Below are 16,142 nucleotides of genomic sequence, written 5' to 3' on the forward strand. Positions count from 1 at the left end.
CTGGCCGTATTAAATAATAACCCACCCTTTCACGTAATATTTGATGTAATTATCGTTGTAGTTGCACATCAAATCATTTACCACAAAGATTTAAACTGGTTTCTATCTGTGATTAATCGCAATCGATCGCCAAGCCTAGTTAATACAGATTGACTTGATACAGTGGCGGGGGGCATGAACATCGTTTATTTTTAAGAATGAGGCCACGTGCATTCGAGATTGCATAATAATTCTCACCCAACAAGATATTAAAATAAAATGGTTTACATGCCGATTGTACGTCTTCAACCCACTTCCTGTTTACGCTACTTCCTTCCAACATGGGACAATGATGCACTTCTAAGGCCGTGGCATGATGAATAGGCAAAGCCCCCCCCCCACACACACACCCGCCTCACACACTTGAATTATTGGCCCGAGAGCCTCTCCTCTTCTCCAAGTCTGCATCTCAGTTTGTCCAGAACCACGCTGAGGTCCATGTTCTTGTTCAATTTAAGGTAAAAGTCCTTCCTGATTGGATGGATGGTGAGCCAGTCGGGGGTCAGCTCCGCCATCAAACGCATGCGTTTCTCCATTTCGCCTAAAGAGAGACAGAAGAGCAGATCAGCCAATCATGTTGTTGGAGATGGCGAATGTTCAACAACAGAAACATGAACTTTGTACATGTAGGTCGCTTGCTTCATTTAAAAAAAGACACTTGTGGTGTGTCGGTCATGAACGAACGGATCAAAAGAACGAGTTGTTTTTTTTAGGAACGGAATGAACGAGATCACTCACTAAAATACCCGTTCAGTCCTTAACTGTCCAGGCAAATCGCTGGAACTGAGGGAGTGAGTCCTGTTGACGGACTTCACTGGGGGGGGGGGGGGGGGGGGGGTCGTACAACTTCCTGTTCCTCCTCCCCGTACTCCATATCAAGCACAGATTCATTTACAGCTGTGTAACGTCCATAAAAAAAATGGCTGAATGATCGAACCAAATGAACTAAAATCCAAAGCTAGCTTGTCATAGTTGTTGGAGATGGCTAATGTTCAACAGAAACATGAACTTTGTACATGTAGGTCGCTTGCTTCATTTAAAAAATGAACGAACGGATCAAAAGAACGAGTTGTTTTTTTTTTGGGAACGGAATGAACGAGATCACTGCCCCCTAAAATACCCGTTCAGTCCTTAACTGTCCAGGCAAATCGCTGGAACTGAGGGAGTGAGTCCTGTTGACGGACTTCACTGGGGGGGGGGGGGGGCGGTACAACTTCCTGTTCCTCCTCCCCGTACTCCATATCAAGCACAGATTCATTTACAGCTGCGTAACGTCCATAAAAAATGGCTGAATGATCGAACCAAATGAACTAAAATCCAAAGCTAGCTTGTCATAGTTGGTGCCATGAACTGTCACAATTTGCTAATCGACGTCTGCGTTCTACAAAATCAAACAACGTCAAACATAATTACAAACAATACGAAATATTTGGAAGAAAAGTCGATAAAACAACGCAAGGTTCATAAGCTACAGCTCGCTTGTATATCGCCCGTATCTTGTTGACCAACCTGACGTGAGAGCGGCTCTGAAGCTGGCGACCATCCGATTACAAACAACTTCCATGGTTAAAGCGGGTTTTTTTTCCGCGACAAAAACATTCCGAAGAATCCTTGCTAGCTCCCCGAGTTGTGACATCATCAAGAGGCGCTCTTCTTGACAAGGGTTGCGTGTCATCGCCGCCTGGAGCTTCTGGGCTTCCTTCGCTCGAATCTAGAGCACCAAACAGAATCAATATGTTACTTCTTTATTTCCTTCTTATGTATCCAAGGGAATAAAACGCGACTCAATGCTAAACACTGACATTCCCAACTGAAACGAGTTCTGATTCTGAGTCGGCAATAAATAGAGTACCCGATTCCCTCATCACAACAACATGAGTCAGTTGCTACGTTCACACAGCTCGAGTATGAACACAAATCTGATTTTTAGAGTTAATATTCCATCTTCTATGTACACTGCCGCTCAAAAGTTTGGGATCACCGGAACATTTTTTTTTGGCCAGTGTGAGATACGGCTTTTTCTTAGCAGTCCTGCTATGAAGTCCAGCATATCCTGAAGTCCCTGTTTCACTGTTGATACCGACACTGGTGTTTGACGGGTGCTATTTAGCTTAGCAGCTTCCAGGTTTGTCTTAAACTACACACTCTCAGATATATGTCTTCTTGCATAGTTGTAACGTTTTCCTGTCCTTGTTAGACCCAGTTGGTGCTGCTCTCTGAAGGGAGTAGTTAACAGCATGGTAAGAGATTTTAATTTTAGTTTAGATTTTTTTAGATGGCTTTTATAATCATTTATTAGCCTTAAGTAGCCTTATAAAAATGATGAAGTCGGATTAGCAGCCATAGCAGGAGATTGATGCAGAGGACTGACAAGGAAGTTGTTGATAGTAGGCCTCTATGCAAAAATCTACATCCTCATTCATTTTCATTGTTTGGGAAATGGATACAAATGTTTGGGAAATGCATGAAAATGTGTTTTTCTTTGGAAAACAAAAACATTTCCAAGTGATGGCAAACTTTGGAGCGGTAGCGTGAACAATGCACCAAATATCTACTTCAACTCTTCATTCATTTTCTACCGCTTTTTCCTCACGAGGGTCGAGGGGGGGGGGGGGGGGTGCTGGAGCCTATCCCAGTTGTCTTGGGGCGAGGAGGCGGGGTCCACCCTGGACTGGTCGCCAGCCAATCCACAGGGCACATATAGACAAACAACCATTCACACTCACATTCATACCTATGGACAATTTGGAGTGGACAATTAACCTAGCATGTTTTTTGGAATGTGGGAGGAAACCGGAGTACCCGGAGAAACACCGGGAGAACATGCAAACTCCACACAGAGATGGCCGAGGGTGGAATTGAACCCTGGTCTCCTAGCTGTGGCTTCAACTCTTGATATTTCTAAATAAAAAAAAACCACTCTTAAGTTATAAATTCCAATGAATAATATCATTAGTGGGCGGCACGGTGGTCTAGGGGTTAGCGCACAGACCTCACAGCTAGGAGACCAGGGTTCAATTCCACCCTCGGGCATCTCTGTGTGGAGTTTGCATGTTCTCCCCGTGCATGCGTGGGTTTTCTCCGGGTACTCCGGTTTCCTCCCACATTCCAAAAACATGCTAGGTTAATTAGCGACTCCAAATTGTCCATAGGTATGAATGTGAGTGTGAATGGTTGTTTGTCTATTTATGCCCTGTGATTGGCTGGCGACCAGTCCAGGGTGTACCCCGCCTTACGCCCGAAGACAGCTGGGATAGGCTCCAGCACCCCCCGCGACCCTCGTGAAGAAAAAGCGGTAGAAAATGAATGAATGAATGAATGAATATCATTAGTGATTAAAAGAAAGTCTATAGCATTCCGATATTCCCAGGAGGCAACTACATGAAAGACATCCATGAACTCAGAAGGGGGATAATTCTGTCAACGACGGATAGACCAGTTAAGAGGTAGTAGTACACCTACCCGGTCCAACAAGGACTGGGAGACCCCTTTCAGAGCAGTTGGAGTCGGAGGTGGAGCAGACGTTAGTGTGGAGTTCCGCTTTTGTGGATTGGTTTCTGTACATTCGGGATTCCCATACTCTGGTGTCTTCTGAACCAGAGACACCAAAGCCTTCGCCATCTGGGTGAAAGAAAAAAACCATCACATCCATTGATCGTTAATGTGCCGAGTCTATTGGTAAATGTATCGATACCTTAGGAGTGATGAGAGAATGGGCTTTTTCTAACACTTCCTGGGCAGTGGAAAGTTTTTCAGTGCAAGGCGGTTGAGGCAATAAGCTGGGCTGCACATCCGGCACCGTGTCCACATTAAAGTTGGGGTGCCAGCGGGTCAGTTTGTCTTCTGGTACGCACACTGGAGGGACTAAGGAGGACAGAAAGACCTGCAAAGAAAAGACATGTGACCTCAGACACGGTTCCGTGAGTCTTTTGGTCTTTCTCAATGACTTTTTATGGAAACGATGGTAGACGTAGAAAGGAATTTTTCCCATCTCTGGTCTACATGCGGAGTTATAATCAACCACAATAGTCAATGGTGCATGCGCAGTAAAATGTAAACAACATTTAGCAAATTTGTGTCGTGTTTGTCTGTGCTGCACGTGCAACTCCAGAGTAGGTTATGTTTTTTTTTGGGGCGATGCCGATTTTTTGCCATCACCCTCAGCCGATGGCCGATTTTGCTTGGGCCGATACTGCTTTTGATCCCTCAATTTACATGAAAAAATGACCATGATAACAAATATTATCACATACTACAGTATTAATTGTCCCTGTACCCTAGAAAGCACCCATGAATGATACAGGAAAAGGCCCGAAATGATACTGTGTCAAAGCCCAGGGTAGTGATACTGATAAAATATAGAGTTTAACCATGTCCAGTATCAGCCCCCGTAGCTGTCCAATCAGAGAACAGCGCACGAGCGTGAACACACAGCGTTTGTTTTGCTGCTGTCTGTGCTCTGTCAACATGTCAGCTGTTGACACTCCCGGGAAAATTGACAAATAGGGAAAATAGCAACCAGGATTTATCACCATTAATGAGGAGGACACTCTTGAAATGATGGAAAAAAACTAAAAATGCAAATACAAGTCGGAAAACCGAGAGCGACCTCAAGTTTTTTTCTGAATGGCTCATCAACTCCAGTCACCAAAAAACCCAAACTTGATTCATGGAACTTTAATTGTCATTAACATTGATAAGATAAGACTGTTGATAAAATATTATTGTTGAAATATTTTTGCAATTATTGTGTTTACACTGTTTAGATATAATACATGTAATAAACTGAACATTTTCTGGAAACAAAATGGTCTTTTGATTAAATATAATGTGATTATAAGAAGATAATACAGTCAGGCGTCAGGATGCCTGACTGTAAATCATGCGGTGAAAGAAAATACATCGGCGAACCCACATGCGTATCGGCCGATACCGATACAAGGGGAAAAAAAATGCAAATATCGGCCCAATATATCGGCCGATCCTTACTCCAGAGTACACGAAAGTCCGCAACAAAGACTGGTGGGAGTGAAAACTCAAAACCGAGGAAGGTCTCTAACTGCAAAGAACACACCTTGACAACTTTGCATCAATCCGTTTGGGGAAAAGAATATTCCACCCCCCGTGAGACTAAATTAAATGTCCATTCGGATCAGCACTTTGGGAATTGAGGTGTATATAAAAAGGTTCGATTCTTTCCATTTGAGCAAATAAACGACTCATAAAATGTCTTTGAAACAGTTCCTGACCTTGTGGTGGTGTTTGACAATGGAAACAAGCTTCTGATGGAAGGTCCGTCTTCTCGCCAAAAGATTAGAGGCCGTCAGGACAGGCCTACCACCTTCCTGTTGACCTAAAAAAAAAAAAAAAAAAAAAAAAAAAGATCATAGCACATGAGCAAATTGGTACACCAGTTTACACACTATGATATTCCAATACTGTAATAATCATTTCCAATAATGGTTTCCACACCATGTATGATGACGGGTTCCACGGTGAGCTGGTAGCTGCCCTTCTTCACACAGTTGTTGAATGTGGGGATGTTCTTTTCCTGTCTCAGTGTGTAGGCCTCAGGAAATACGGCCATCATTTGGCCAACGTGGTGCTCCTGAAATCGCCTGCAGACACCAGGAAGAGGACGCAACTTCATCTTCTGCAATGTGACAATTCAGTCAACTCTCATACCCAGAAACCTTTGCACAAAACCAGGCGTTCCCTGCGTGTCATTCAGGGAAAAAAAAACAAGTATTCCACAAGCCTTCAAAAAAATTGTACTGTATAGACCAGGGGTGGGCAAACTTTTTGACTCGCGGGCCGCTTTGAGTTAACAAAATTGTCTCAAGGGGGCAGAATATATATTTAATACGCACTGTTTTACGCTTATAATTCTGACAGTCCGCATTGAATTATTAGTCTAATTTTATCTGTAAAAGTGTCGTACTATCAGCTGTCACTATCAGACCACAGCAAATTACGAAATAGAATTTTACAGTTTTGTTTTTTTTTCTGAATCATACATCCGACTTGACTTATGTTGCCAGCTGTTATATGAAAAAAAAATTCGAAATAATTAGAAGCAGTTGATGTTTGCGAAATAATCACTAATAAATACAATAAATCACTATATTGACAGTTACTATGGTACCCATTATGTCATGGTATGGTCATATCACCTCGTACTTCGGTACGTGACAAACAAAAAAACAAACAAAAAAAAACCTTAAACCATATTAGGAAAGCAGGAAGTGATCAAATTATTATGTCATTGTAGGGTCACATCACCTTGTACTTCGGTACGAGGTACATTATTTAAAAAAAAAAACAAAAAAAAAAACCTTAAACTATTATGGAAAGCAGGAAGTGAACAAATGTAACAGTTACTGATTGTAAAAGTACCAGATGGAGGGATAGGATTTAATAAGCTTTGCTTCTTCCTACTCCTTTTGGACATGTGGAACTGGGAACTGATTATGGGATGCACTCAATTGGAATCTGATGAAAATAAAAATAAAAATACAACATTTTTAAATTACATTTAAAAAAACAAAAAACAAAACTGAAATTATATTAGGAAAGCAGGAAGTGAACAAAAGTAACAGTTAGTGATTGTAAAAGTACCAGATGGAGGGGTAGGATTTAATAAGCTTTGCTTCTTCCTACTCCTTTTGGACATGTGGAACTGGGAACTGATTATGGGATGCACTCAATTGGAATCTGATGCATGTTCAAATGAAATTAAACCATTACCATTACTATAGAAAGCAACTGGCGGGCCGGATTCAAACGCTTAGTGGGCCGCATGTGGCCCCCGGGCCGTAGTTTGCCCACCCCTGGTATAGACCATTAATGCAACACTAGGGATCCCTAACTAGGGATGATCCCATCGGGGTTCTATGCTGCCTAACTAGGGATGATCCCATCAGGGTTCTATGCTGCCGATATCGATCATACATGAGTGAAATTAGCCGATACGGATATACTAGTTATACTATAGTTGTACTAGTTATACTATTGATGAAGTGGAAATGTTTATATGTACTATTGGCTATATTATGGGTCACCAAGTTTTTTTTTATTATTATTTATTTATTACTTTTACAAAAATGAAAAGCACCAACAATATGAATATTGCTTGTTTTTACCAGAACATAAACAAAGTGCATCTTTCCACAACTCTTGGGGGGGGCCCATACATGTTGGTGACCCCTGGGTTATATGATTATAAAAAGGGGAATCATTGACTTTTGGTACTTTTTTGTATGAATTATGTGAATTTCACTTTGCTGTGTCCATCCATGAAACTATCAAATTAATTCCAGAATAAGGCTGAAACTCCACAAATATGTCTGCCGTTCGTTGTAAAACTATTGCACAACCACAGAAAATGGAAATTAAATCTAAATTGTAGTCAAACCTACTTGTGCATCATATCCTGAACTCCTTGTTTAATCTTCAAGAAGGTCGCCGTCTCGGAACGGTTGAAGAGCATCGCAACCACCGTGTCCATACTCCTGAACATCTCGGCCAGTATCTTGAACTGGTAAGGCAGGGAGAGGCCTGGCGGAGTATCTTGGGCAAGGTTGTGATATTGCTGATATGCTGGCTGTTGAACGCTGAGACAAGGAAACATAACGTTACATAGCTGATTTAAAAGTATCGTGGGTACATTTTCCGAGAAAAACTACAAGTATATTCTCACCTCTCTTGATCTTGTGTCTCTTTCTGGAGCTTTTTTCCCTCCAAGTCACAATCCTTCTTTGCCTTAGCTTTAGCCGCAAGTTCCTTTGCTCTGGTGAGCGCTGACGTGGAGACAACGATGGAGGATGAAACCAAGGGCGCGGAAACCGAGGTCGACGATGTAGCGTTGGCTAATTCTGCTTGCTTCTTGATGGTCTGGAGGCGCGACTTCAGGGCCGTAATATTATCTCTGGAAAGAGCCTGAAAGATGGCATGTCATGAGAGCAAAGAGAATAGCCGAGTCATTCCTACATTTTGGGAACGAGTCCCCGTGATGTTACACACTATAGTTTGTTTACAAAAACCTTCCAATTTCAAGGAAAAGTCCAAAACAATACAAAAATTTAAAAATAATAAAAAATATCAAATTATTTAGGGGGACTCGGGAACATTTCCAGGGGGACCCGGGAACATTTTCTAGGGGGACCCGGGAACATTTTCTACAAGTCCAAAAAAATACAAAAATTTAAAAATAATAAAAAATATCAAATTATTTAGGGCGACCCGGGGACACTTTCCTAGGGGCGACCCGGGGACACTTTCCTAGGGGCGACCCGGGGACACTTTCCCAGGGGCGACCCGGGGACACTTTCCCAGGGGCGACCCGGGGACACTTTCCCAGGGGCGACCCGGCGACATTTTCCCAGGGGCGACCCGGCGACATTTTCCCAGGGGCGACCCGGCGACATTTTCCCAGGGGCGACCCGGCGACATTTTCCCAGGGGCGACCCGGCGACATTTTCCCAGGGGCGACCCGGCGACATTTTCCCAGGGGCGACCCGGCGACATTTTCCCAGGGGCGACCCGGCGACATTTTCCCAGGGGCGACCCGGCGACATTTTCCCAGGGGCGACCCGGCGACATTTTCCAGGGGCGACCCGGCGACATTTTCCAGGGGCGACTCGGGAACATTTCTAGGGGGACCCGGGAACATTTCAGAGGGGCTCAAGAACATTTCAGAGGGACTCAAGAACATTTCAGAGGGACTCAAGAACATTTCAGGGGGGACTCAAGAACATTTCAGGGGGGACTCAAGAACATTTCAGGGGGGACTCAAGAACATTTCAGGGGGGACTCAAGAACATTTCAGGGGGGACTCAAGAACATTTCAGGGGGGACTCAAGAACATTTCAGGGGGGACTCAAGAACATTTCAGGGGGGACTCAAGAACATTTCAGGGGGGACTCAAGAACATTTCAGGGGGGACTCAAGAACATTTCAGGGGGGACTCAAGAACATTTCAGGGGGGACTCAAGAACATTTCAGGGGGGACTGAACCCCCCTAAAATAGGCCTAATGAAGCCACTGATATTAAGGGACTGTGTTTGCACGTGCATCAAGTATGCACAGTATCTACGGGTACACAATACACAGTACACAATACACAGTACACAGTACACAAAGCGAACAAGTAATGCAACAAGTGAGCAAAACATTACCTGTGACTTTGAACGCGTAAGTTTCTTCGTGGTCGTGCGTGTCGCTTTTTGTTGAACATTAGTTTCCTGGACTTGATGAACGTCTACTTGTCGCCTCTTTCTCGTCGTGCTGCGTTCCTGGACTGCGGATATGATGTCCGTCTCAAAGTCTGTGTTTGCCGACGGCCGCTTCGGTGTTCGGGGAACGAGGGGGATTTCTTTGACCGTCTTGTCACCGGTCGACTCTCCTGTCGACAAACACTCTGTAGATTCGATTCCTCGCACGACGTCCTCGCGAACATGGCTGGAGGATGAAATGAAGAATACGTCTTGTTTGGATGAGGAGCTCGACCTTGTGTTGATGGTGCTGCATTTCGACCCGCTACGGTCCGCTTGCTTCACCGAACCGGTCCCTCCTTTCTTTCGCTGGGAGTAAAAATCGGTAACTCGAGCCTGAGCCATGTTTAATAAATAAAATAAAAAAGAACGTTCGGACAAAAACTACGCATCGACGTAGACGGAGGAAGAACAAATAACTTTCGCGCGGAAATAAATAAGGTACGCCCATATCCGGTACTCTTAAGGAGCGCCAATGAAATTACCCGGAAGTAGACGTATTTTTAATGAAACTTCGTTGCCGCATTTTTGCCTAACATATGCGCAATTAGATTGTTTTGTTTTTCTATTGTATGCAAATGTTCATTTGCAACGCTTTAAATTTTGATATAAGCGTAGTGTAAAATATAAAAAGGGGGCGGTTTTACCGAGGACTCAAAATAATAAGCTAAACTCATGCTCACTTCCGTAGTACAGGTTTGGCCGCCATGATGGTGAGCAGAATCCAGAAACATTGCACTGTGAAGATATACTCAGCACACTGTTACGCTTAATTGCGATAAAAATGTTGTAAATTTTATATATTCAGTCTGATCAGTAAATTGAATTCATCCATTGAATCAATTTGTGGACATGTGTTTCAAATTATCTTGCACGCCTCTCAGAGCGAGTGATTACATTACAACACTGTTGTCCACCTAACCCCGCCCCCCTCTCTTGCTAACCATCATGGCGGAAGTGTTTGGAAATAGCATTGAGTTGTCCCGCCTCACGGACCTTACAGCTGTCTGCGTAATTAAGTAATTCCCTCGTATATACTCTGGAATTTTTGTTTTAAAAGTGGAGGCAGTATTGTATGTAGCACTGATTTCACAACACGTCTTGATAAGGGTGCCAAATTCAGACCAAACATAAAAATAAATGAACTGTACACAACTACAAACGGGGTAATTTTATCGATTACACCTTGCCTGTACAAAGTAACACCTGAAAGGGGACCTATTATGCTTTTATTTTCACTTTTCTGACCAATAAATGTAGTTAGAATGTTTTAAAAAGTATTTATTGTATTAATTATTCTTTAAAAAGTCATGTTCCGAATACCGTATTCGGGTTAGGCTCCACCACTAGTGATTAAAAAAATACTTATCAGCCATTGTAAGAAAGCCAGTGGTATTTATATTCCACCATTCTGCCCAGCAATCTAATTATTTTGTTCAAGAACATGCATTCATAGTCAACCATGGCTTTATTTTCACTGAATAAAGTTTGTCATTTTTGAATGCCTTGCTGTGGGCTGTGTATTAGATGTCGCTAATCACGTGCACAGTCTTGCTGGGAAAGTCAATTCTTCTTAGTGATTGTAGTTCTCGTGAGTGACTCACTGAAGTGAATCTGGTTCTTGATACACTCGAGTCATCAGTCATGTAGTCAGAGAGGCCCCAGCGTGAATCGGGTACTCAATTCACCGATCAAAGAGCGAATGTGCATAAAGTTCTGTATAATTTCTCCCACATTCAGTCACGCCCAGATATGTTATCTGACTTTCTTATTTAACTTTAGCTACATGGGTGAGGAAGTAAACGAGCCAAGAGACGAGTACCCGTGAGTGCCGATTCATTGAAACACTTGAAAGTTTTTGAACGACTCTGTCAATATTCGCACATCTTTAGTGCACAGCGCTCATTAACTTGGAACAGGTGGGAGAGTCAGGCTATAAAAAGTTCTTGTGCGTGTTATTGGAATATGTCACACAATTCCAAGGGGAACCGAACCACTCGGTAATACAACACGGATATATTTGATGAATTTCATCACATTCTGACATGTTCTGAAAAGTTGTACCGATGCTGCAGTGCCAGTGGGTAATAAGTGCAATAGGGAAGTGACCAGGAACACAAAATGACTGCTGTATGAACGCCCTTCAGCCCATGAATCACATTTTCCATCCGAATACTGACTTCAGACCGGGCCTCCTTCCAAAGCAACTTTTTTTTCCCCCCCTGACGGACAGAAGAAGTGGAAAGTCGCCTTCCTGAGAAACAGACGTGACTTTACTTCGACTTTACGTTTGGGAAGTGGAAGACTAGTGTATTGTTATGGTGTCTTTCCTAAGTAGGCCAGGGATTACGCTTCCTTTTCAAGTAACTTTGCCACTTTTTGTTATGTTTCACTTGTGGAATCGAAACGTCGCCACCATCGGGGTCTTTTATTGACCCGGACGACATGGATCTCCAGGTGATTGTTTGGCTAATTTACTGCTTTGTTCTGCCAGTCGTCTTGTTTACAGGTAAGACTCCTCGTTTTCACTTTTAACATTCGCAATATGTGTGAACAATTGTGTATTTTTGTGTATTTTCCAAGCAGCTACCCTTATTATATGTTCGCTTACCATGAGTTTGTGTGCGGTTCTGTTCCGTAAGAACACCCATTGAACGTTTTATTCGATTTTGGAGAACCTGTTGACTGCAATCTATCGAGTCGATCCTGTCCTCGTTTGCTGGTGGTCCAACTTGTGTGCAAGTTTGAATGCGCACACGTTTTAATGTAATATTTCATGTAATACAACCCACATAAAGACACTTTATGGTATTTGGAGGTCCGCTGGAATGAAATGTCAAACATAACGATGCACAGGAAACGGTATGGGACAAAAACAATGAGATATGTATTTGCTCAGGCCACACCCTTTCTATCATCTCCACCAGACATGTGCGAGTTGTGAACGAGTCGTTCAAAACTTTTTTTTTTGGACTGAATCCGGACTCAGGTGTATTGGTTCCGTTTGCGGTAGACATTAATAAGTGTTACTATTAGATTAAAAAAATCTTTAAAAAACAGAATGATTTAATACAGAATACAAACAAGACACAGGGAGATTAAAGAGGCTAGAGAAATCAACAGTGAAAGAGAAGGAAAACAAAATAATAAAAAAAAACAGACAAGAAATATGGCTAAACAAGAAGTTCAACACCGTGACATGCATTTTCTGTGTCCGCGTCATTGCACATGCAATGAAATCCCAGCATCAAACACCTGCTCATTGCAGTATCTGGTAACGCATATGCGTTATGCTAGTTCAAAAGTTGTATTCCCGTGTTAAATTAGGTTTTCGCATTTGGAAGTGAGCCCTGAAAGAAGTTTGGGATGGCTCAAAATGGCGGGTTTCAGAAGGCGTAGTAAAGTAAAACTGTTCCTTAGCACAAATCCAAGGAAATACAGCTGGAATAGGTGCTGATTCTGGAAGATCTGGAAAGCGCGTTATTGTGTGTCGCTGCTCTATAGGAGTCTACAACTGTGTCTTAAAGGAGACCCAATGGTGGTGTCATTGCCTTGAGTTTTTTACGTTGTTACCTTGATTTTGTCATTTTTTTTAAAACAAAGAGGACCTATAATGCTCATTTTTCAACACTTTGTATCGATTTGTGGACTCACACACATGCCGGAGCCTATCCCAGCTGTCTTTGGGCGAGAGGCAGGGTACACAGGGTACATAGTATAGTATACCAGGACATTTTTAAGGTCACAGCCTTGTTTGTTTCATTCATTCATTCATTTTCTACCGCTTTTTCCTCACGAGGGTTGCGGGGGGTGCTGGAGCCTATCCCAGCTGTCTTCGGGCGAGAGGCGGGGTACACCCTGGACTGGTCGCCAGCCAATCCCACAACCATTCACACTCACATTCATACCTATGGACAATTTGGAGTCGCCAATTAACCTAGCATGTTTTTGGAATGTGGGAGGAAACCGGAGTACCCGGAGAAAACCCACGCATGCACGGGGGAGAACATGCAAACTCCACACAGAGATGTGCCGAGGGTGGGAATTGAACCCTGGTCTCCTAGCTGTGAGGTCTGCGCGCTAACCACTCGACCGCCGTGCCGCCGCCTTGTTTGTTTCTCATTTGGAAATACATTATGTCTTTTTATTATATCTTTTTGTGTTGTTCCTATTTCAAGGAGGTTTCTAAAAAGGAACTCGTCTGTTCAATTCCCGCAACAGGAGTTTGGATGTAGACGTGGTTGTAATCATTGTGAGAGATATTAAATCTGTTTTAGGTCATGGGTCAATTTATTTGAAGCTAGGGCTCTCATCTTACAAATGTCCTCTCTGCCTGCTTGCTGTTTTTTTAATAGCTGTTCAGTAAGGCATGGTATTGGAAAAAAAAAGATTTTTCCTGATATATGTATTAGGAAAGAAATACAGGAATTTACCATACCTTTTTCCGTGAATGTTAAGTATGGCTGAAGTGATCGGCGGAATATGTTACAATGAGCCGAAACCGTTTTGCTATAGAAATGTAACTTTGGAAAAGCAATGTTGAATGTTTTCTATTACAAAACAAAATTCATTCATTCATTTTCTACCGCTTTTTCCTCACGAGGGTCGCGGGGGGTGCTGGAGCTGTCTTCGGGCGAGAGGCGGGGTACACCCTGGACTGGTCGCCAGCCAATCACAGGGCACATATAGACAAACAACCATTCACACTCACATTCATACCTATGGACAATTTGGAGTGGCTAATTAACCTAGCATGTTTTTGGAATGTGGGAGGAAACCGGAGTACCCGGAGAAAACCCACGCATGCACGGGGAGAACATGCAAACTCCACACAGAGATGCCCAAGGGTGGAATTGAACCCTGGTCTCCTAGCTGTGAGGTCTGCGCGCTAACCACTATACCGCCGTGCCGCCCACAAAACAAAATTGTTAAAGAAAAAAAATTTGACATGGAAAAAAAAATAGAATATTTTGATAAATATTTCATTTCTTGCTAGATGACATCAAATATGAACAACAATGTACAGCGTGAACAATAAATTGCACAAATAATTTAGAATAAATAATAATAATTTAAAGTTTTGCATGTGCGTGTGGGCAGGTGAGCCTAGGAGAGAGGGCCGGTGTGGACAATAAAAGAAGTAAAGACATAATGCCTACCACATACACCAGGGGTGGGCAAACTACGGCCCGGGGGCCACATCCGGCCCGCCAAGTGTTTGAATACGGCCCTCGCAATCTTTCCAAAGTATTTAATTTAAACTCAACATACAACCTGGCATCATGGCCTGAGCCAACCTTTTGATGGTTGTATCAATTTCGTTGTTTGACATGGTCTGTTGTTTACAAACTGCTCCTGAAAAAAGAGACACAAGCACATAATAATAATAAAAATTAAAATAATAATTATTATATTATTATAACAATTATGATTATTATATTTATTATATTAATGCTAATTATTATATTAATTATATATAATAATATTGTTATATTTGCATATTTTACATAATAATAATATAATAATTATTATTTTAATTTTATTTTAATTATTATAATATTTTTAAAATATTTAAATATAAAATAATAAATAATAATAGCAGACTGCATGACAATTTTACAGATAATAATAATAATACAATAATACCAGGTGGACTGTTACGTGTAAAATATATAGTCTGCCCCCCCCCCCCCCCGGAAATTTTGTTATATCAATGCGGCCCACGAGTCAAAAAGTTTGCCCACCCCTGACATACACTATAGTGCCCCCTTCCTGATTTCTTATTGTTTTTGCATGTTTGCCACATTAAAATGTTATGTTACAGATTATCAAACAAATGTAAATATTAGTCAATGACAAGACAACTGAAGACTTTATTACACCCACTCCTACGTGACCTTGTGTGTAAAAGCGATTCTCCCCGCATTAAAGCATAACCGTGCTTTGTCACACTTTAGTTTGTTTGAAAGGTTATAAAAGCATTTCTAAAGCATTGGGACTCCAGCCTACCACAGTGAGAGCCACTAATCACAAATGTTGAAAACATGGAACAGTGGTGAATCTTCCCAGGAGTGTCCGGCCGACTAAAATGACCACAAGAAATAATAAAATATCTTGACGATCTCCGACACCTTTAAAATAAGAAGTTGAACTAAACACCAACCCATACCCCTGAAACCGACCCATCCATTTTCTTTGCCACTTATCCGGACTAGGATCACGGGGGGATGCTGGAGCCTAATGTTGTCCATGCAGAAGACGTTTTAACAAGACGGTGGGAAATACCATTGGTCTTTGTGAACTGAGCAGGGATGATGGAAGCTGGAACTAAAGCTAGGATGAAACCATGGGAAATGATATATCATGGTTACTGTGACCGGAGGCTGCACGGTGAATGAGTGGTTAGCACACAGGCCACGCAGCTAGTAGTTCAATTCCCCCCTCGGGTATCTCTGTGTGGAGTTTGCATGTTCTCCCTGTGCGTGCGTGGCTTTTCTCCGGGTATAGAAGGGTATACACGACTGTGGTGAGACCAGCCATGTTTGGTCTAGAGCAGGGGTCTCAAACTCACGGCCCGGGACGCTAGTTTGAGGCCCCCGCCTTGATATGAAAGGTTAATTTGTTAATTTGTTTCATTTGTTTTTTGATTTGATTATTTATTTTTCCATCTTATTTTGTGTTGAAAAATAAAAAATAACATTAAACATTTATTTAATAATTTAATAATAAATAAAAATGAATTTGTTAATTTGTTTCATTTGTTTTTTGATTTGCTTGTTTATTTTTCCATCTTATTTTGTGTCAAAAAAATTAACATTAAACATTTATTTA

At 42.1% G+C, this 16,142-nt stretch overlaps 2 protein-coding genes across 6 annotated transcripts in view; one reads left to right on the top strand and one right to left on the bottom strand.

The window, feature by feature from the left end:
* Window positions 1–90: 90 nt before the first annotated feature.
* On the bottom strand, window positions 91–9,753 carry cdt1 (chromatin licensing and DNA replication factor 1). The gene is made up of 9 exons (XM_058057367.1): window positions 9,216–9,753; window positions 7,739–7,977; window positions 7,458–7,652; window positions 5,512–5,657; window positions 5,289–5,392; window positions 3,734–3,922; window positions 3,502–3,660; window positions 1,549–1,750; window positions 91–580 (listed from the first exon to the last, which is right to left on the bottom strand). Exons 1-9 carry the CDS (start codon window positions 9,654–9,656, stop codon window positions 408–410), a joined length of 1,848 nt encoding a protein of 615 aa, XP_057913350.1. The 5' UTR covers window positions 9,657–9,753; the 3' UTR covers window positions 91–407.
* Window positions 9,754–11,216: 1,463 nt separating this feature from the next.
* The window catches only part of piezo1 (piezo-type mechanosensitive ion channel component 1), a 73,439-nt gene continuing 68,513 nt past the window's right edge, over window positions 11,217–16,142 (top strand). For all 5 annotated transcript variants that reach the window (XR_009120181.1, XR_009120182.1, XR_009120183.1 and 2 more), the window contains exon 1: window positions 11,217–11,820. Coding sequence is in view for 2 of the 5 variants with exons in the window: in XM_058056645.1 (XP_057912628.1) it covers window positions 11,757–11,820 (64 nt within the window). In the remaining 3 variants the exon portion in view is untranslated. The remainder of the gene's footprint in view (window positions 11,821–16,142) is intronic.

The sequence above is a fragment of the Doryrhamphus excisus genome, chromosome 19 (genome assembly GCF_030265055.1).
Source record: "Doryrhamphus excisus isolate RoL2022-K1 chromosome 19, RoL_Dexc_1.0, whole genome shotgun sequence".
In the NCBI taxonomy this organism is placed as follows: Eukaryota; Metazoa; Chordata; class Actinopteri; order Syngnathiformes; family Syngnathidae; genus Doryrhamphus; species Doryrhamphus excisus.